Genomic DNA, 19,844 nt, shown 5'->3' on the forward strand with positions numbered 1-19,844 from the left:
CCTCTATGATCAAATACACAAGAATTGACAATAAATTTGAAATGATATTAAACTCAAAGATCTCTGAGGGACAACTATTGCAACATAACCTTCTTCATAACTTTGTGTCATTTAGCACATGACCTCCAAGACTGTGTGTGTGTGTGTGGGGGGGGGTTAAATAAATAAAGAATGATCATGCTGCTATCTTTTGAGTGGAGTCATAATTGAGTCAAGGCCAGAATCAACTTTGATGTAATTTTTTTCAAATGGACGTTTTATTGCATTTTTGGGCGTATTTGTCATGTGAGTCAGCCCGGGAAAAGATGGAGTGAACTCTTAACAATGACTTGTCACTGAAATATTTCTATTCGGAACACACCAATGAGTAAAGATAACTCGTTTTCGCAATACTGCTCCGTACCAAGGTCAGTTGGTTTTAATATTCAATGTTTAAAAATTAAGTCAACCAATCGCTAGTAACATATTTAAAAAAATAATAATTCTTTGGTGTTATATGAAATCAGTGCAAAAATGTTAAATAACCATTTATGGGCAAATAAAGTAAAAGTGGATCATTTGGCTCCGTTGAGGTACCGTAGTCTCAAAAGCAATCTTACAGAATACAGCCGTGACTACAGACTCCAAATGAAACCAAAACAAACAATCCTAAAACTGTCTTAAATCTTAAACCAGCTGTCACGGCGCTGGGATTTGTCACCTTCCTCTACAACCGGGGCTTTGACTTCCTGATGAATTGGCCTCAAGTGGTGAAAATTGTCAACTCCTCCTTGTTCTCACCACCCACCCAAAACAAACGTCACGTCAAAAAGGATGGACAGAAGAAATGGAAAAAGCCGCATCACGTGCAACTAACCAATTGTCTTGTCTACCATTTTGACTTATGTGCATGGTTTGTAAAACCTCGCCTACTCCTCTTGTAACTCCAAAGTCAAAACACATGTGGAGCCAAAACAAGCCTTATGGGGAGGAAGTGCTGAACACTTGGTGTCTGACAACCTCGCTGTGGAAGCAACACTTAGACGACCAACCCTGTTACACAAACACACACTTGTACACACACACATTTGATGAGTGGCAAAAGTTGCTTAGGACCTCTTCAGCTCACACTTAAACGTTGGTTGCATAGGGAGGAACGCTCAGCTCTGGTGCAACTATGATCCCGTCCAAAAATCCTTTATCATTACTATCATTCCGCACATTGCTCCTCACGGGGATATTTAGATCTTACATGGAATGAGGGTTGGAATTCCTTGGAGGACTCAGATGAGGTGGTTCCAGTATCTGATTACACCTTCTGAATGCTTAAATGTTCTGGTATGGAGTCCAAAAAAAAAATGCTGATAGAATTACGTGCTGGGGTGGTTCCGCAGTGGACACGGGAGAACATTCCCTCTTTTTGCCCCCATCTCGGTTTATTGCAATCGTGACCCAGTTTTTGATAAGTGTTGAGAAATAATGGATGGATGCCGATGATAGACAGATCAGAAAGAGAGAAGGGTACTAGTGGAGTATTAGTCATTCTTTTTAAGAGGCTAATGAGCCTCTCGCTGCGGAACGCACACTCTGCTGGCCCAAATAAATACTTCTTTCAGTACTGTGCATGTGTTTGTGTGTGAGAGAGGAAGGGAGGGGGGAGGGAGGGAGGGGGGAGTAGTCCAGCACTGTGGGCTCTCTGTGTTGCACTGACAGACATTAACCAGCTGCCTGCATTCCTGACTCTCTTTCTCTCTCCTGGTTCCTTGCTTGATTTTCCTTAGCCTTGTTCAAGTGATTGCAGAATACTATTTCACCCTTTTGCTATACCACCAGTATGTTATGCTAGTTATGATCAATCAGAGTTTTGAAAAAAAATCTGTAGTTGGTATAGTGAGTATACTCAAGTGTGGTTTTGGAAATATCAAGAATATTTTTTGAGATTCAGCAAAGTGATTATTAGATAGCTATGAGAAAAAGGAACGCAATTGGCTTTGTTATACTCGCACTTTAACAAGATTTATCGTTTATTACGAGGTTAAGATCATATAGAGTTGTTATGTACGTTTAACATTTTGAATTAATCCAATTAAAGAATTACAAATAATCCACGTTAAAATATAGCTCATCTAATTAAATAAATAAACTTGTTTTATTTTAGACAAATTTTAGAATTTATTTTGGGTTTTCCTCATTTATGAATGACTAGGCCCATTGGCCTGTTTAAAAAAGTAAAAGTAGCCCCCAGATCTCAAAAGTGATCCATCCCCTCTTTAGAAAACCAATTGCTGCTTCTGATAAGATACATTTTGACTGTATTAAGCTCTCATGATAAAAATGAAGTGCATGTGCGTTTGACTGTCGCTATCTCACCCCCTTTGTGACGTAGTCAGACAACAAGGTCAGTCTACTGTTTGTATTAACCACAAACTTGACTGTGTTGCCCTGTGGTTCTGCAAATAAATTTCAAATCAAGATATATTTGACCTCTAATCACATGACACACAGACATGAGTGAAAGCTACAGATTAAACTGTCTAGGTAAATCCTCTCAAGCATGTTGGTCAGAAAAATGCAGCCAGCCCACAAAGATCTGTCTACAAATTGAATTAGCAAAAGTAGAAACCTTGTGTTTTCCCCACTTCAAGGCCGTAAATTCCACAGAATAGAGATACTGTAGCTGCTCAAATACTTGGTCTGGCGCAAATCTGCCTGACTATTATTAAACCGTGCCACCAATGACCCAAACAAACCCTTCTTCCTTCTTTTGTTTATTTCACATTGGTCTCCAGTAAATATCCAGCCTCAACAGGCCGCGGTCCAAAGGCCGGCAGGCTGTCTGGAAACCTGTTGGACCACCTCCATCTGCCCGACCACTGCACAGACCGCCACGGAGCCACAGACATACACAAGCAAACAGCGGTCGTTACACAACTCCGAGTGTAGACAGTTGACCTGACATGGCAACTACATGCTGAGGTTGGGAGGAATATTTCATTTGGCCTACTTGGAAATACGTCTCGTGCGCGATAACACTTCATTGAGAATTTCGACGCTGACTGAACGCTGCAGAACCGTCACTCAAACTCAAGAAATTTTACTGAGAATTTGGATTGGATTCCGAACTGTACATGCCACACGGCTTCCATTATAGACACGTGAAAGAACGCGAATTTGTGACAAATCTGCTCGCTTGTCTCCAGTATGAAGAGGTGGCTACCTGTCTGACATTTATTTTCCTTCTTTTTCTTGAAGAACGTCAGGAATGTTTTTACAGCCATCTTAACCGGTTTTGAAAGTGCAGGTGGTTATGTTTTATGTTACGCCGTGACTAAGAGCTACACAACAGAATACCTTTCCACTACGCACGGACGTTGAACCTCGAAATCTGATCGGACTCACTCCAACTTTTTAAATTGAATAGCCTTCATTGTATTATTTGAAGACTGTGACCCATTTTAACAGATGGAAAGTTCTTCCAACACGAGTCATTGCGAGTGATAAATAAATGCTTTAGATAAAATGATATTTACTGGTTAGGAATGGTGACGTGTTGGTTTGTAATGGGAAAGGGCTTTGTGGGCTTGCGCTAGAAAATTCGCCTTCATATCAATCGTGGAAAAACCACTAAGTGAACAGACACTGAGAGAAAAAAATAATGATGGATGAATGGATGGATGGTTGGGATGCAAGTCTGCCATTTAATACTTGCGCTTCATCCACGGCTTTATTGTACTGAGGCGGTCGGAAAGACTCTCAAGGGAAATCACAGTGTGCTAACATTCCTAATCAATAGTTTAAGTGGCCGGTGTCTTTAATTACTACATGGCTCTGTTTACAGACATTTAACCCAAGTAATGACAAGTGGTCTGCATGCTGAATTAATTTAACACACCCATCAATGTAGTTTATCAGCAAAGCAGACATATGGCGGAAGTCTTGTGTCGGTAAATCACGAGACAATTTCATTGTTTCAAAGCGACGATCTGGACCATGCACTTCCTAACCAGATGTATGACAAACATAGACAAAATATGGACACAATACATACTAAAGTCAAGTCAAGTCAAGTTTATTTGTATATTTCAATGCACAAATAAAATATTCTCTTTTAGACACCATTCAGTAGTGGGAGGTAATAAATAAATATATAAAAAAAAGTATATATATATATATATATATATATGTATATATATCTTTTTTTTTATAATTTCATTTTTTTTTCTTAAGTATAGAGCGAGAGCACTTTCGCTACCTGAAGCTAGAAAAGGTTTGGCTAAATTGTTGTTGTGAAAAAGTGGCTGTTATTATCCCCACCCTCTTGGCAGAAAAAGAGAGTGGGCTGCTTGACGAGTGAGGACACTTTTGTAGAAAGATCTGAAAACACCACTGTGGCTGTACGTAACTTGGACCTACGGACTTTTGTTTCTGCTTTGACATATTTTTTTCCTTTTCTCCTCATCAACAAGTATGGATGCACCGTGGCTGATCCCAGGCTTCGTGCTTGTGCTGTGCAGGCTTTCCGTCTCATACGAAGTTTGTCAGCCCATCTCCATCCCGCTGTGCTCCGGTCTTGCCTACAACATGACCATCATGCCGAACCTCCTAGGCCATAGTGACCAAGCTGACGCAGCTGCAGACCTGCGCCGCTTCGACCCCTTGTTGCAGGCCCGGTGCTCGGAGGATCTCAAGTTCTTCCTGTGCAGCGTGTATATTCCTGTGTGCACCGTTTTGGACGAAGCCTTAACCCCGTGCCGGCCCCTGTGTGAGCAGGCACACCGAGGATGCGAAGCCAATATAACCGCAATGGGCTTTGAGTGGCCGGAGAAGATTCGCTGTGAGAAGTTCCCTGTGGGTGGATTGTGCGTGGGCCATTTTTAGCAGGCAGGACATCTTGCTTCAGACTCTTCTACATCATCATTAAAAAAGGGAGGGAGGGGGGTGAATTGAAATTGAAGACAGCATCTTGATTTGCTTTGGTCTTTTTTTGGGAGACATTTTTAGCTTCTGGTTATGTTAAGTTTCTATTATTGGCAATATTATTTTGAGAACACTATCTTTATCTCCAGTTACAATAATCACTTTGACATTTTTCTCCTTTTTATTCACTTCACAACTGTCAATGTGGACACAGTGTCATTTATGTTAAAAATATCCATGTTTGAAAACCAACACAATTAAAGCTTTTTTTTTTGCAAAATGTGGCAGTGTTGTCTATTGTCCTCAATCCAAATTGACCTTTTGGCCTATTTCTTTACAAGTTTGACTTGTTTGGAGGCTCGCTGACAGCGAGGAACTCCTCTGACTTTTTTGGGGGGGCTAAGCGTCACTCCTAGATCTCCCACTCTTTACTCCCTCTGCCTCCCGACCTCCTCTCTTCTTCCTTTCCTGTCCCATCCCCCCAGGCCAACCTTCCCCCACATCCTTTCATCCCAGTCAGGCAAGAAACCCAAATGCAGTGAAGCCAACAAGAACCGCCTACACCACCCCCCTCACTTTGTGGCCAGTGTGTGTGCGAATCGATTGTGTTGTAAATTTGACCCAGTGTTAGTGTTTGTTCCCACATTGATTGTTGCTGGAGGTCTTGCAGCGGCCTGTTGGGATAATGGTTGCTTGCTTAAAACTTTAGACATTTGAAACACTTAACCACAGTTGCCTGGGGCCTAAAAACATTAGGTAGATAGGTAAATTAGATAGAGAGGTAAATTAGATAGAGAGGTAAATTAGATAGAGAGGTAAATTAGATAGATAGATAGATAGATAGATAGATAGATAGATAGATAGATAGATAGATAGATAGATAGATAGATAGATAGATAGATAGATAGATAGATAGATAGATAGATAGATAGATAGATAGATAGATAGATAGAAACTTTTACTTTAATATCTGTCACTGTTGAGAAGTTGGCAGGAGTCGCAATTGTGAATATTTCAGTAAAATCTCTGGTGTAATTTAATTACTGAAGCATATTATTCTCCAACGGGGAGTAAACGGCCAATCAGCGACGAGTCCTGTAGGAAAACAAGTGCCGCGATTGGCTGAGACGCCGCAGCCGGTTTCCAGGCGCCCCACGGCTCGCTGTAGAGGGGGAGGGGGGGTCTTGTGAATGGAGGGGTGCCTTGAAACCGAGCGCAGTGACGAGAACCAGCGAGCCTGCGGACTTCCAACCGCCTGGAGAAGCCGACACTCGGACGAGTCGAGAATAAAAGATGGCAATTTAGGACGTTTTTCTCTCGTGTTTTTCCACCGAGTCCACGACCAAGCGTTGAACACACCTGGCGAGGTTTGATTCCCGTCGTTTTTCCATTTTCGCACAGCTCTGGATGCGTTTCCCCCCCTCACACCGGAGAAGTGAGAGTGGGCTGCTTGGAGTCACTTACAAAGACCATCAAGAAGTCATGACACGACAGAGGATCTATTTGGATGAAACTGTTTGAAATAAACCCGGATTCGATCGTGGCTGGAACCGCACGAGTTACTTGGATTACCAGCAAGGCGCGAGGACGTTCAATGTAGATTTGCGACGGTTTTTTGGACCCTTTTTGAGTCGCCCTACTTGGATCAAAGTTTTTCCTTCCTTCCTTCCCTCCCCCTCCTCCTCCTCCTCAACTATGGCGGCGGCCAGGTCCACCAGTGGCTCCGCGCTTGTGCGGATCATGTGGCTGCTGTGCGCCTTGTCCTTCGCACCAGCGTGTGCTCAACACTACAACAGCGAGAGCGGAATATCCATCCCGGAGCATGGATTTTGCCAGCCCATCTCCATACCACTGTGCACCGACATCGCCTACAACCAGACCATCATGCCGAACCTCCTGGGCCACACCAACCAAGAAGACGCCGGGCTGGAGGTGCACCAGTTTTACCCGCTCGTGAAGGTCCAATGCTCAGCCGATTTAAAATTCTTCCTGTGCTCCATGTATGCTCCCGTGTGCACGGTTCTGGAGCAAGCCATCCCCCCTTGTCGCTCTCTGTGCGAGCGCGCACGTCAGGGTTGTGAAGCCCTCATGAACAAATTCGGTTTCCAGTGGCCCGAGAGACTTCGCTGCGAGGCGTTCCCGGTCCACGGCGCCGGCGAGATCTGCGTGGGTCAGAACACGTCGGAGCCCAGCAGCCCGGGCTCCTCGTCTTCTCCGTACGCACCCGAGCTGGTGACCCTCCCCCCCAGCTTGGGCCGACCCAGGCTTCCGCCGCACAACCAGTACCCGGAGTTCTCCTGCCCGCTGCAGCTGGATGTTCCGTCCTACTTGGGCTACAAATTCATGGGGGTCAAAGACTGCGGGGCACCCTGTGAACCCACAAAGCCCACCGGGATCATGTACTTCCGGGAGGATGAGGTGAAATTTGGACGGCTCTGGGTGGGCATCTGGTCCATCTTGTGCTGCGTGAGCACTCTGTTCACGGTGCTCACCTATCTGGTGGACATGAGGCGCTTCCGCTACCCCGAGCGGCCCATCATCTTCCTGTCCGGCTGTTACTTCATGGTGGCCGTGGCCTACGCCGCGGGCTTCTTCCTGGAGGACAAAGTGGTGTGCGTGGATAAATTCAAAGAGGACGGCTACAGAACGGTGGCCCAGGGGACCAAGAAGGAGGGTTGCACCATCCTCTTCATGGTCTTGTACTTTTTTGGGATGGCCAGCTCCATCTGGTGGGTCATCCTGTCGCTCACGTGGTTCCTTTCGGCCGGCATGAAATGGGGTCACGAGGCCATCGAAGCCAACTCGCAATACTTCCATCTGGCCGCGTGGGCCGTGCCCGCCATCAAGACCATCACCATCCTCGCCATGGGCCAGGTGGACGGCGACGTGCTGACCGGCGTGTGTTTCGTGGGCATCTTCAACGTGGACGCCCTCCGGGGCTTCGTCCTGGCCCCGCTTTTCGTCTACCTGTTCATCGGCACCTCCTTCCTGCTGGCCGGCTTCGTGTCGCTCTTCCGGATCCGCACCATCATGAAGCACGACGGCACCAAGACGGAGAAGCTGGAGAAGCTGATGGTGCGCATCGGCGTGTTCAGCGTGCTCTACACTGTCCCGGCCACCATCGTCATCGCCTGCTACTTCTACGAGCAGGCCTTCCGGGAGCACTGGGAGCGCACCTGGCACATGCAGACGTGCAAGCGCTTCGCCGTGCCCTGCCCCGTGCACAACTTTGCCCCCATGACGCCCGACTTCACCGTGTTCATGATCAAGTACCTGATGACCATGATCGTCGGGATCACTTCGGGCTTCTGGGTCTGGTCCGGCAAGACCTTGCAGTCGTGGAGAAGGTTCTACAAGCGCCTTAGCAACGGTACCCACGGGGAGACCACGGTGTGAAGTGTAGCAAGGTACAAAAATAGAGAAATGAGGTCTGATAGCTTTCAATTTTATACCATTTTGGTCATATTTTTCTATTTGTGACAAGTTCGCAAAGCCCTCAGACAGAACTTTTCTCTTCTCTATATATTCGATATTAAATGGAAGAATCTGCAGTTTTCTTTTAAACAATCCCAGAACTCTTTTTTTTTTTTTTGTACTTTTGGATTTTAAACACATAAGCTCGCTGTCATTAATACCGGACTTGAAGTTATCCCTAGTTACTCACTACATCCTTAGTGTTTTTTTTTTGCTTCCATGTTGAATGTATGTCGCGTGTCCGCTCTCATGGTGGCCAAACATGATCGAATGAGGAAAAAAAATAAAAAAAAAGTGCCAAGTGCAGCCAAATGGTCCAAGGACTCTGAATTCATTCTGTAGGCTTCCCTGCATTGGACATTTTAAGTTACTCTGCTGGTAGAAAGAAATGCTTTAAGTTGTATGTTAGATTTAAAAAGAATTTAGCAGCAGCTGCTCACGTTGCTGCCATATGGCTACGCACAACTCTCAGTGAAAACGTTTGCCTTTTTTTCCTTTGTCTCTCGCATTGAATGTTCACTCCGAAAGATGAATGAAGTTACTCGTTTGTGTTAGTTTGCACAAGGTTTTGAAAAGTGTTAAACTGAAAAGTGACTGTTACACTTCAAAAGGCTTGTTCGGCGTCATCTTGGTGACTCAAGCCCTGATTTCTTTTGACCCTTGACCTCTGTTTATCTGTTACTCAACTGGTCAGTTTGCGACCTTTTCACCACTCTCGAGCTGTTTCTACATTATAAACCTTTTAACTAGTTAATGTTTTTGTGTCCCGTTTCATTATGAACTCATCGGTACCATGAAATGGGCGGATTTCCTTTTTAAGATGTTTGGAGACCACACACACACAAACATGGGCCTCAGCTTCGTCTGTGTGTGTGGTCCCGGCATTGGTGGACCCCTGATCAGAAAGACTGTAATAGGTTTCTTCTGCGGGGGTGGAAATGGTGCTTGAGAAATTTTGAATGTTTATACTTGCTTAGATAAAAACCATTGTTCACACTTTTGGCCTGCCATTCTTTATTTTTGTTACATTTAGACGTGTTGAAATGGATTTGTGTGTGGGGAAGGAGGATTTTTTTTTCTTTAAAAATTGTTCCACACCCGACTGAACTTTTCCATAAAGAACGGCATGTATTTTATGTTCCATGAGTGTATGCCACACGGAAGCCATGTTTCTGTTCATGTGTGCCTGATCCTAAATGACCGAAAAGCACAGACGAGCTAAAAAAAAAAAAAAGGCTCACGGGGGGTTTCTGAGTGTTGACTAGTTGTCGACTAGTATGCCCGTACTTCTATTTGCATGACCTCGAAATGTTTACCAGTTCATAATGTTTTACTAATGGACAAGAACCAAGTGTCTTATAAATCATCGCGTGTTTTACAGGCGAGTACTGCTCAAACATGTAATCAGAGTAGTTTTTAAAAAATAATATTGTATATTGGGGACAGTAGACGTTCAGGTATGCATTGAAAATAATTCAATCCCGACTACCAGCCTTTTGGACCACAACTTCAAACAACAAGTCGGTGGAGGAACAATCTGGTCGGTGCACCATCATTTTTTGGGGGGAGGGCGCAGGTCATGTTGCACATTTTTCTACATGTAAATAACGCAAAGATAGAGTTTAACATGGAAGTTGAATGATTCACAACTATATTGCCAACACACTAGAATGCATACAAGTAGAACACAATGTACATTGTCATTTTGATAGCAACATCTTAGTTCATGTTAAAGAAATGCCCATGTGAATGTGTAAGGAGGCTGCGTGAGCGACGCAATGTTTTTGTATCATTTCAGATTTATGCATGTGTGTGTGCGCGTGCGTGTGACATTGGAACGTTATGCAAATTAGTCATTGCACACGCCCAACTTCGTATATTGTATTTATGGGGGTGCTCATCTCTTTTTCTTTTTCCTCACTTTTTTTTTTTTACTTGTTCTCAAAGTCTGTTGTGTCTGTACAGTCTGAATAAAAGTGATAAGGTTTGTAACTTGTGGTGTGGCCTTTGTGGTTTTGTACAGGAATTTGGCATATTACTCACATTTCACCTACTCCATATCAGGTTGCGCTGAGGGTGTTTTGTCAATAAGCGGAGACGTTTCTTTACAGCAGACATTTTGGCATCTCAGGCAAAACAGTCCTGTCTGAGACACATGACCTATGAGATAGCAGCAGCGACACAGAGGCTACATTGTCAACCAGCTTAACAAAAAAATGTCACCAGACTGAACAATGCATATCTTTAAAGTGTCATGTTACTGCTGCTCCAACTGACAAATACTGTATAAAAGTCAACACACCCCTCTCTGAATGGCAGGTTTTTTGTAATATGAAAAAGACATGAAGGGGCAGCATCAAATTTGTACTAAAAGAAAACATTCAGTTGTTTTTACCGGTGAGGGTTTACAAAATGATGTAATCATGACTGACAAATAAATTCATTCATTCATGATCACCTCAACAAAAGTGCATTTGTGAAAGAGTCGATACAGGAAATTTGCCCTCAGGGGTGGCAATAAACTTTCTGTTAAGTAGGTCCATTAAAAACAGAAATGGCATTTTTTATTAGTATAACGGTATATGATAGCAATAAGGTAAAATATGTTTAAAAACTCAGATGTGTTTATAAACTCTGAGTAATTCCCCCCCCCCCCCCCCCCCCCAACTCGCTTGACAGACCAACCAGACCCCACCTTTTGAAAAGAGTCCATGCACAGATATGAAGAACGGGAGGATGGCGCCCCCTTGTGGACGAAAAACATAGCTCAATGGGAGCGTTTGACCGTAAGTGTCTTATCAAATGATCCTCCCATTATGATTGCTACAGGACAGACCTCAGGAATAAGGCCCTTAGACTTGTGAAAATTTGATGTTAGTATTAATCTTATTTGTATGATTGACATTGTATAATTGCCTTTGCTAATTTTATTATATTTTATTAAACTTTATTTAGTTGTATTTTGTATCTATTGTTATTCATCACGCTTATTTTGATAAAGTTGAGGAAAGTACAGACATTTGTCTTCAAATGTAGGCAGTAAAAGTAAAACGTCATCAGAAAAATACTTAAATCAAATTCAGACGTCTGAAAAATCAACTCAAGACATGAAACATTTCAAATTAGGTACTTGAGCAACAGCACTAAAAAAAGATAAGTAAACTCCAAATTTCCAAAGCAACAAATTTGAATAAAACATTAAGTTGGCTAGTTAAAGTTTAACTAGTGTGAAAATTGACTTTCCTGCATTTTAAACAAAGAAATAAACTGCCCCTTGTATTGTCCCAATTCAAAATCATGAATAAAAATAACTCAACAAATATTTTAAGAACAAATAACTTGCTTGGACATTGTTGCCATAAATGTCAATAGCTTACATTTCAAGTTGTAGTTTTATTTTTCAACATAGGATTCAGAATAGAATAGAATAGAATAGAATAGAATAGAATAGAATAGAATAGAATAGAATAGAATAGAATAAAATAGAATAGATCTTTATCGTCATTGTCACACATGTACAACAAAATGTGCCAACCGATCAGTGCATAAAATAAAAAATAAATAGAATAAATAGAATTAAAAAAAATACAAGCTAAAAACCCACAGAAGAACAGACATAAGCATTTTCTTTTAGCGGCATTCATTTTCAAAAGAGCTGTTTTAATGAGATTGTTGCAAGAAAAACACTTTTTTGCGCCACAGAAATTTTTTACACGCCTGTCTTATCTTAGGAAGGTTCAACCCGTACATAAAGGGTGTTATCATTGGCTGGCAAATAAGCAGATACACAGAAAAAAATATCCGCACACTGTCAGGTAAATCAACCGCAGTGATCCTGGCCTCCAGAAAAATGAAGGCGCAGCCGACAAACAAGTTTGACACGGAAACAATCTGAGGCGTGCAGGTAGTGATGGCTTTCTGCCTATTCTCTCTAGACGTATCCAAACAAACCATCAAGATCTTTACATATGACACCACAATGAGCCCGAAAGGTAAAACACTGGTCAGGAAGCCAAAAAAGTCGACGACGCTGTTGACTTTCGATATTGTACATATGAGTTTAGCTACTAATTCATAGTTACAAAACAAGTGGTCAATAACATTGCTGCAAAATTTTAAATTGACTACAAAGAGATAGGATAGCAGGGAAGTGGCATAGGAATACACCCAGATAAACGTCACGATGATGGCCACTGTCCCCGTGCTCATGATGGCGTTGTAGTGTAAAGGCCTGCAAATGGAAACGTATCGATCGTAAGCCATGGCTGCCAAACTGCAAAACTCAACAGAGGCAGAAGAGTAGAAAGAAATCATCTGTACAAAGCACCAGGAAAAGGGCACCTCGTGCCCATCTGAGAACATCTGCGAAAGCATGAGAGGATACAGAGACGTGCTGCCATTTATCTCGTTCACCATTAAGTTACAAAGTAACATGTACATTGGCTCGTGCAGACTCCTGTCCACGAGGATGACCATGATGACTAAAGTGTTGGCCACCCATATTAAACTGTACCACAGCAGCAATATGAAGAAATACAAATACTTCAACTGCCCCATGTTACTGTAAGTTCCCAGCACGAAGGAAACAATCTCACTTGAGTTCTCCATTTCTTAAAATAGTCGTTCGGATGTTATTTATAGTTCAAGCACACAAATCAAGAAGCATTCAGCGCTAAAAATGATTCCCAGCTGGCCCTCGATGAAATCCAAAAACAAGGAATGAAAAATATATTGAAGGCAGACTGATGTTCCATGGTTATTGTTTGATATAATCTATCAGAGCTGCTTGGAGTCATTGCGTTGTTTTGTCCCTTCTCGCCACAGATGTGTCAATGTAGACGATGCTATGAAAGCAAGAACATCATCAGTCGTATCATTCTTGGAATTGACGAGTGTGGCACGTGTCGAGCGCCCGGCGGCTCCCGCATCCCTCCCCTCGACCAGCTTGATCACGGTCACACATGAACTTTTATACGTGAGGTAAAGTAGGATGGGCATAAACTCAGTTTCGCCTATTGCAAAAAAAATACATATTAAAGGGGAAGTCAAGTCAGAAATGAACTTCACAATAATTTGTTATATACAGCCCCACGAGTCTGAATACTGTACTCGGATTAATATTGTTTTGATTGAATATGAATTAAGCAGCAAAATCCACTTGTCCACCTATCTTGAGTAGGGGGACTGAAAATGACATCACAGTGCCTACGGGCAGCTTGCGAGTCATGTGACCAATCCAAAACAACAAGAAATATATCAATTTGGTCAGTGATGCAATTTATTAGTCAATGGGGATACTTTAACACAAATATATGCAAACAGATACATTGAGGGAGGAAAGATCCTGATATTGATTTATTGGTATATGATTGAAGTGGGCATAGGTAGAAATGTGTACTACATGAATTGTGGTGGCAATTGGTCGTAGTTTTGTGACAGGAAGCTACGTTGAGGTTTTTCACTAGAGTGAACCTCTACGGTAGTTGGATCATCAACTGATGGCCTGTGGGCCAAATCCGGAACAGTCCAAACCGGCCTGTGACTAGATTCAAATAATAATATTATGCTAAATTTGATTCCGATTGAACTTTTATTTGAGAGTTTGACCGCCCCGAAATTTTGGCCCTCTGACAAATAGAGTTTGTGAGCCTTGCTCTATGGGGAGGGGAAAAAAGCCTAATTCTGTGGCTTCACCACAATTGAAAAAAACTGCCCAAATAATTATAATTGATTCAAATGATTTTGGTTCTATGTTTTTTCATTGCAATAATTCATCACAGGTTACTAAGGGCTACTACGCTCAAGAGTTGGTAGGATCAGGCAGCTTGTTATTTTCTAAGGAAATTAAGCCAATATAAAAAAAAAAAAAATTTGGTTAACTGTTGCTCTGCCAAAAACATAAATACAAATTGAAGGTAAAAATAAGTGATTCTTATGCTGCAATTTAAAATTTCTCAAGGAACTACAGTTGCCATAGAAATAAAGTATTGTAAAGTAAGTAAATAAAATAAAGTAAATAAAGTAAAATAAATAAATAAAGTAAGACAAAGTATTATATACTTAAAAAATAACAGCCAATCCAAGGCACCTGTTTGTTTGGTATTGCATTTATTTGTCAGGCAAAACTTTTAATGAGTGTTATTTCCGTCTAAATGATACAGAGCAAAACAAGACCAGAGCTGACAAACATGTTTTCCCCAGTATTGATTAGACAGACTATTAGCTGATGTAATTCCCATTTGTTATGATGCCATGACATACATAATAGCAACAAACACAGTGTAAATATGATGATTAAACCTCAGGGTCATGCGTCCACTATCCCCAAGACATCAATCTACTGCCAGTGCATGGCGCTGGGACTAAACATTCCCTAGTGGAGTCAAGACAAAAACATGTGTCCACTGTCACCGTGACAATATCAGAAAAACAGGACAATGGCCGCCCCCCTCTGAAAGTATTGTTTTTACAAAAGATTGAAAGCATTAGTATTTGGACCCTAACCCTAACGGCAAAATATCTAAGCTTGCTGACGACATTAGCATTTAATGATCACATGGTGGACCTTTACTTAGCTATGATCAGGTTAACAAGCAGTTTATCAAAGTACCGTGTTTTTCCATGCATAATGCGCCCCCGTGCATGATACGCACCCTAAAAATGGCATGTCGATGCTGGAAAAAAGCCTATACCCATGTATAATACGCACCCAAATTTTGACTCTTACTTAAGTCCGTAAACGTAAAATTATTTCAGAAAAAATATCATCTTTGGGAACAACCGGATGTTATTCTGCCTGTCAGTATCACTGCGCATGCGCTACAAACTCGATAGCGAAGAAATGTTTCGGATTTGTGTAGGGTATATTGTGACAGCAAACGAGCAGGTGATCGAGCAAGCGTCTGATACGAGAGCATTGTGTTCGTATGGAGCGTGTTTGAAGTGAACAGCAGAGAAGAAAGGAACAAGGCAAAGTGTGAAATAAAATATTACCTGTAATACGCATTTTTTTAATTTGCTGATTGTATTAAACTATCGCATTCATTGTCAGTCAAGAAGAGAAGAGGACTAGTATCCCTTCTTTGCTGAAATGACCAGAGCACAGTACAAACACACTATTGTTCTAGCGCCATGTAGGTGTCGATTTTTAAACTAGTACTTTAATGGCGGCCTCCATATGATATCCGGTCTGCGATGGAGATTAAAAAACAAACAATATTTGACAATAACACATCATCAAGGATTGCACCATCGCATCAAACGATGTGTCGTCAATTATGAATTTTACTGACTAAGTGTGTTGGGGCAGGATGGCTGAATGCGATGCGCGATTGACAACAAACAAGAAGAAAGGTGTGATTTCAAGTTTTATTTCGAGGGAGATTTTCTTCAAAAATTGTTGTACCCATGCATAATGCACACCCCAGATTTTAGGACAATAAATTAGTTAAATTTTGCGCATTATGCATGGGAAAACACGGTAGTAATCTCAGATTTGTTTTTATATTGGTGATATTACCCTACGACAGAGCGGACATGTTAAATTTGACACCGTCCGACAACCCACGATAAAAATTCTCCAACTCAAGTGTCAATATTTATGTGACTATTCACTGTTCCAAGCTCCATTGAGGAAATACAAAATTGTTGGTCATAATATCACTGTAAACATCAGAAGCTTTTTTTTAAAGGTCACTCCATTATGACAGCAATTTCAGGGACAGTGTGAAACACTGGACACTATTTTTGGACTTAAATCGTAATAAATATTGGAATCACACTTATTTTTAATAGAGCATTAAACAACTGTTTCATAAACAAGAATCTTTCAAATTCCCTGGCGATGGAGTACGCTGCTATCTTCTGATTGGAGCGTTTTGGTGCTCACCAAAGTATAAAAAGAGGTGCCCTGTTCGACCAGCGAGGAGATCTTCATCTTCCTCATCCTGTCACCAAAATAGGCAGGAACAGGGTGGAGGAGAAGTCGGCGATAACAACACGGGGAGTCGATGTGCCGAATGGATCAAAGATGAGGAACGCAACTGCATTCACCTTTTTTCATTTGGCAGGATTGAGCCACATGACGCAACGGCTTCGAGTGCTCCTTTTCGTAATTACCTGGCTGTGTTACGCTGCCATTTTGCTGGTCAATCTTGTTCTTATTGTTACCATCATACTAGAGAAAAAACTGCACGAACCTATGTACTTGTTTTTATGCAATCTATGTTTTAATGGCCTTTATGGGACTGTTGTCTTTTTCCCCAAATTCCTTCACGATCTGTTGTCGAAAAGTCACGTTATATCTTATTTTGGCTGTCTGTTGCAAGTCCTTGTCATCTATTCTTACGCAGAGTCTGAAATTGCCATTTTGACAGTGATGGCTTACGACCGCTACGTGGCCATATCTCAACCGCTGGAGTATCACTCCATTATGACAAAATGCAGGATGATGTTCTTGATGCTCTACTCCAGAGTAACACCTTTGCTCTGCCAGGCCATTGTGGTAATCATGAGCTCCAAATTGGAACTGTGCGGTTCCCTCATTGACAAAGTCTACTGCGAGAACTGGTCCCTCCTTCAACTGTCCTGCAATCCTACAACATCCAACGGTATTGTCGGATTTGTGATTATTGTATTTTACTTTGTACACGACCTCTTCATTCTGTGCTCCTATGTGCAGCTAGTTAAATTAGCTTTGAGGTCCAAAGAAGGGAAAAAGAAGTTCTTGCAGACGTGTGTGCCGCATTTGCTGTGTTTGGTCAACATTACCGTGGCTTTGCTCTTTGACCTCATGTACGCTCGTTACGGCACCAGCTCCATGCCTCGGAGTCTCAGGAATTTCATGGCCATCCAAATCCTCGCCATTCCACCGTTACTCAATCCGATCATTTACGGCTTGAAACTGTCCAAGCTTCGAACCAAAGTTTTGCAATATTTTAGAGGGAAGAAGAGCTTTGAATAAATTGAGATCTATTTTGTGCAAATGAACAAGTTGGTTTGGTCTCTTATTGAAAAGTTGTTTTGAAATTTTGTCAAAATATTTTTTCCATTTTTCTTTTTCAGACAACTAAACTAAAATAGCTAATGAGACGTGTGTTGTTGTTTTTTCAATTGTTTGTATCAATGTCGGAAGTTGCTGGTTATTGAAATGGTGCAAGACGACTCATCGGGCACAAAGTATTTCATAGAGAATACCATCACCCAAGATCTCACCCATGGGTAATGTCTTGTTTATATCATATAGACATTAGAAATAAATTTAAAAAGCCCACTTTGACATTGTAATTTTGGTATCTGTTTTTAAACGAAGGGAGTAAAAGTAAAAAGCATCCATAAACAAATCCTCATGGAAAGAACAAATGCTTGAGAGAAAAGTGGCTCTGTGTGTCTTGAAGTCTGCAAACCTCTGATCAAATTCTTCCTGTAGCTTTTCAATGGTATCAGCATACTTCTCACCACTGAATGTTGTGCCTGAATCCATGAGTGCCTTGCATGCTGGGAAATGGCAGAGGTTTGTCTGGAAAAGCTGGGCTTTCCATAACACAGGTTTTTTGGAGAATGCTCTGACATTGTCATATGCAGCCCTGAGAAGCTGGTCCTGACCCTGTAACTTCTTGTTCAGTACATTCAGCTCCTCTGTGACGTCAACAAGAAAAGCTAAGCCTTAGACATTCAGGATCATTTAGCACAGGAACAGTCATCCCATCCTTCGCCATGAAGGCTTTCACTTCTGCTCTTAACTCAAAAACCTCTTCAAGACCTTCCCCCTGCTGAGCCAACGTACCTCGGTGAAGTAGAGCACGTCCTCATATTCTGACTCTATTTCCGCCAAAAAGTTGCGGAACTGCCGATGCTTTAAAGCCCTGGATCTGATATAGTTGATGATTTTCACAACGTCAGACATCACATTGTCAAACCTCATGATGTTTCTGCAAAGGGCCTGCTGGTGGATAATGCAGTGCAGAGCAATGGCATCTTCCACACCCTCCTCTTCCAGTTTCCTTTGAACAAGCGCCACAAGTCCGTTTTTCCTCCCTGTCATTGACGGCGCTCCGTCGGTAGATATTCCAGCCAAACGCTTCCATTGTAAACTGGCATCCTCAATGGAATCAAACAGCTGGCGGAATATCTCCTGAGCAGTGGTCTGGCCATGCATTGCAATCACTGAGAGCAACTCCACCGTAACTTCAAAATTGTCATCAACGCCGCGGACATATATTGCGAGCTGCGCCGTGTCAGTGACGTCTGTGCTCTCATCAAGACTACAAGCATTAGTATTTGTAGCATAACGCCACGATTTTAGGTGGACAAAAGCACACTATTATAAGTATAAAACAGACTAAATTGTCAATTTCGGATTCACAGACATAATCTGTATTCAAAAACAAATCCTGCGACGCGTTCGGCCACCGCCTGATTGCTGATGTAGTCGTTAGCGGGCAGTCAAGCTAGCAGCCACCAAGGTTGTTCATAGGCTACTATATAACAACAGCAAAGGTCACCAAAATATAAGGGAAACATAAACATGTAACATGTCTTTTATTCTAAAGTTGGCCTTTGGATTCAATTGCTTTGGCGGCTTCATCGTATTATTATGTTGGAATGTAACCTGTAATAATTTACCTAGCTTGTCCAGTCTTAACAAAAGTAGTAGAACAAAGTGCTAAGATCTTTTCAACTAATTGACTAGCAGAAGAAGCAATCAAAATTGCTTTGTTTACACAACGTCATAAAAGACCCCCTGCTATGCTTTAATCAGCAGGCCAGGGGCTTCACCCCATCCTGTCTTTCCACACCCCCACTTTCAACCCCACTCTGTTTCTCTCAATAAATATGCACCTGATGAGGCCTGAGTCAGATCTCATTCGACCATCGCTGTAAGCACAGCAACGAATGGACTCTCCACCTGCAGGTGTCTAAAAGGACTTACTTGTCTCCTGTGTGGTTCTTGCAAAATAAGTTAGAGTGAGGACCACCCTAACATACACCCCTCCTTGTTCTGTTAGACATTTATATTTCTCAAACCCTTACACTTTATTTTTAAATACTGCTAACAGCTCACGTCTGTGGAAACGGCAAAATATCTAAGCTTGCTGACGACATTAGCATTTAATGATCACATGGTGGACCTTTATGATTAGGTTAACAAGCAGTTTATTAAAGTAGTAATCTCAGATTTGTTTTTATATCAGGTGATATTACCCTACGACAGAGCGGACATGTTAAATTTGACACCGTCCGACAACGCACGATAAAGATTCTCCAACTCAAGTGTCAATATTTATGTGACTATTCACTGTTCCAAGCTCCATTGAGGAAATACAAAATTGTTGGTCATAATATCACTGTAAACATCAGAAGCTTTTTTTAAAGGTCACTCCATTATGACAGCAATTTCAGGGACAGTGTGAAACACTGGACACCATTTTTGGACTTAAATAGTAATAAATATTGGAATCACACTTATTTCTAAT

General features: G+C 41.9%; 4 protein-coding genes across 4 annotated transcripts; 3 read left to right on the forward strand and 1 right to left on the reverse strand.

Moving 5' to 3' along the window:
- The first annotated feature begins 4,304 nt into the window (after positions 1–4,304).
- On the forward strand, positions 4,305–5,176 carry LOC133159646 (frizzled-1-like). The gene has a single exon (XM_061286851.1). The coding sequence runs from the start codon at positions 4,447–4,449 to the stop codon at positions 4,855–4,857; it is 411 nt and encodes a 136-aa protein (XP_061142835.1). The 5' UTR covers positions 4,305–4,446; the 3' UTR covers positions 4,858–5,176.
- Positions 5,177–6,086: 910 nt separating this feature from the next.
- Positions 6,087–10,362, forward strand: LOC133159645 (frizzled-7-A-like). Its single transcript, XM_061286850.1, has one exon. It carries the CDS (start codon positions 6,592–6,594, stop codon positions 8,290–8,292), a length of 1,701 nt encoding a protein of 566 aa, XP_061142834.1. The 5' UTR covers positions 6,087–6,591; the 3' UTR covers positions 8,293–10,362.
- Positions 10,363–11,857: 1,495 nt separating this feature from the next.
- LOC133159752 (olfactory receptor 6B1-like) lies at positions 11,858–13,174 on the reverse strand. The gene has a single exon (XM_061287100.1). The coding sequence runs from the start codon at positions 12,976–12,978 to the stop codon at positions 12,031–12,033; it is 948 nt and encodes a 315-aa protein (XP_061143084.1). The 5' UTR covers positions 12,979–13,174; the 3' UTR covers positions 11,858–12,030.
- A 3,276-nt stretch (positions 13,175–16,450) lies between these two features.
- On the forward strand, positions 16,451–18,031 carry LOC133159397 (olfactory receptor 6N1-like). The gene is made up of 2 exons (XM_061286352.1): positions 16,451–17,293; positions 17,993–18,031. The coding sequence occupies exons 1-2, from the start codon at positions 16,451–16,453 to the stop codon at positions 18,029–18,031; spliced, it is 882 nt and encodes a 293-aa protein (XP_061142336.1).
- The last annotated feature ends 1,813 nt before the right edge of the window (positions 18,032–19,844 follow it).

This window comes from Syngnathus typhle, linkage group LG9 (assembly GCF_033458585.1).
Source record: "Syngnathus typhle isolate RoL2023-S1 ecotype Sweden linkage group LG9, RoL_Styp_1.0, whole genome shotgun sequence".
In the NCBI taxonomy this organism is placed as follows: Eukaryota; Metazoa; Chordata; class Actinopteri; order Syngnathiformes; family Syngnathidae; genus Syngnathus; species Syngnathus typhle.

Bases quoted from the DNA above. Each gene is read 5' to 3' on its own strand.
- LOC133159646 (XM_061286851.1), top strand. From the start codon at position 4,447: ATGGATGCACCGTGGCTGATCCCAGGCTTCGTGCTTGTGCTGTGCAGG.
- LOC133159645 (XM_061286850.1), top strand. From the start codon at position 6,592: ATGGCGGCGGCCAGGTCCACCAGTGGCTCCGCGCTTGTGCGGATCATG.
- LOC133159752 (XM_061287100.1), bottom strand. From the start codon at position 12,978: ATGGAGAACTCAAGTGAGATTGTTTCCTTCGTGCTGGGAACTTACAGT.
- LOC133159397 (XM_061286352.1), top strand. From the start codon at position 16,451: ATGACGCAACGGCTTCGAGTGCTCCTTTTCGTAATTACCTGGCTGTGT. The intron at 17,294-17,992 runs GTTTTGCAATAT...CTTCTTGTTCAG, and splicing joins TGTCCAAGCTTCGAACCAAA to TACATTCAGCTCCTCTGTGA.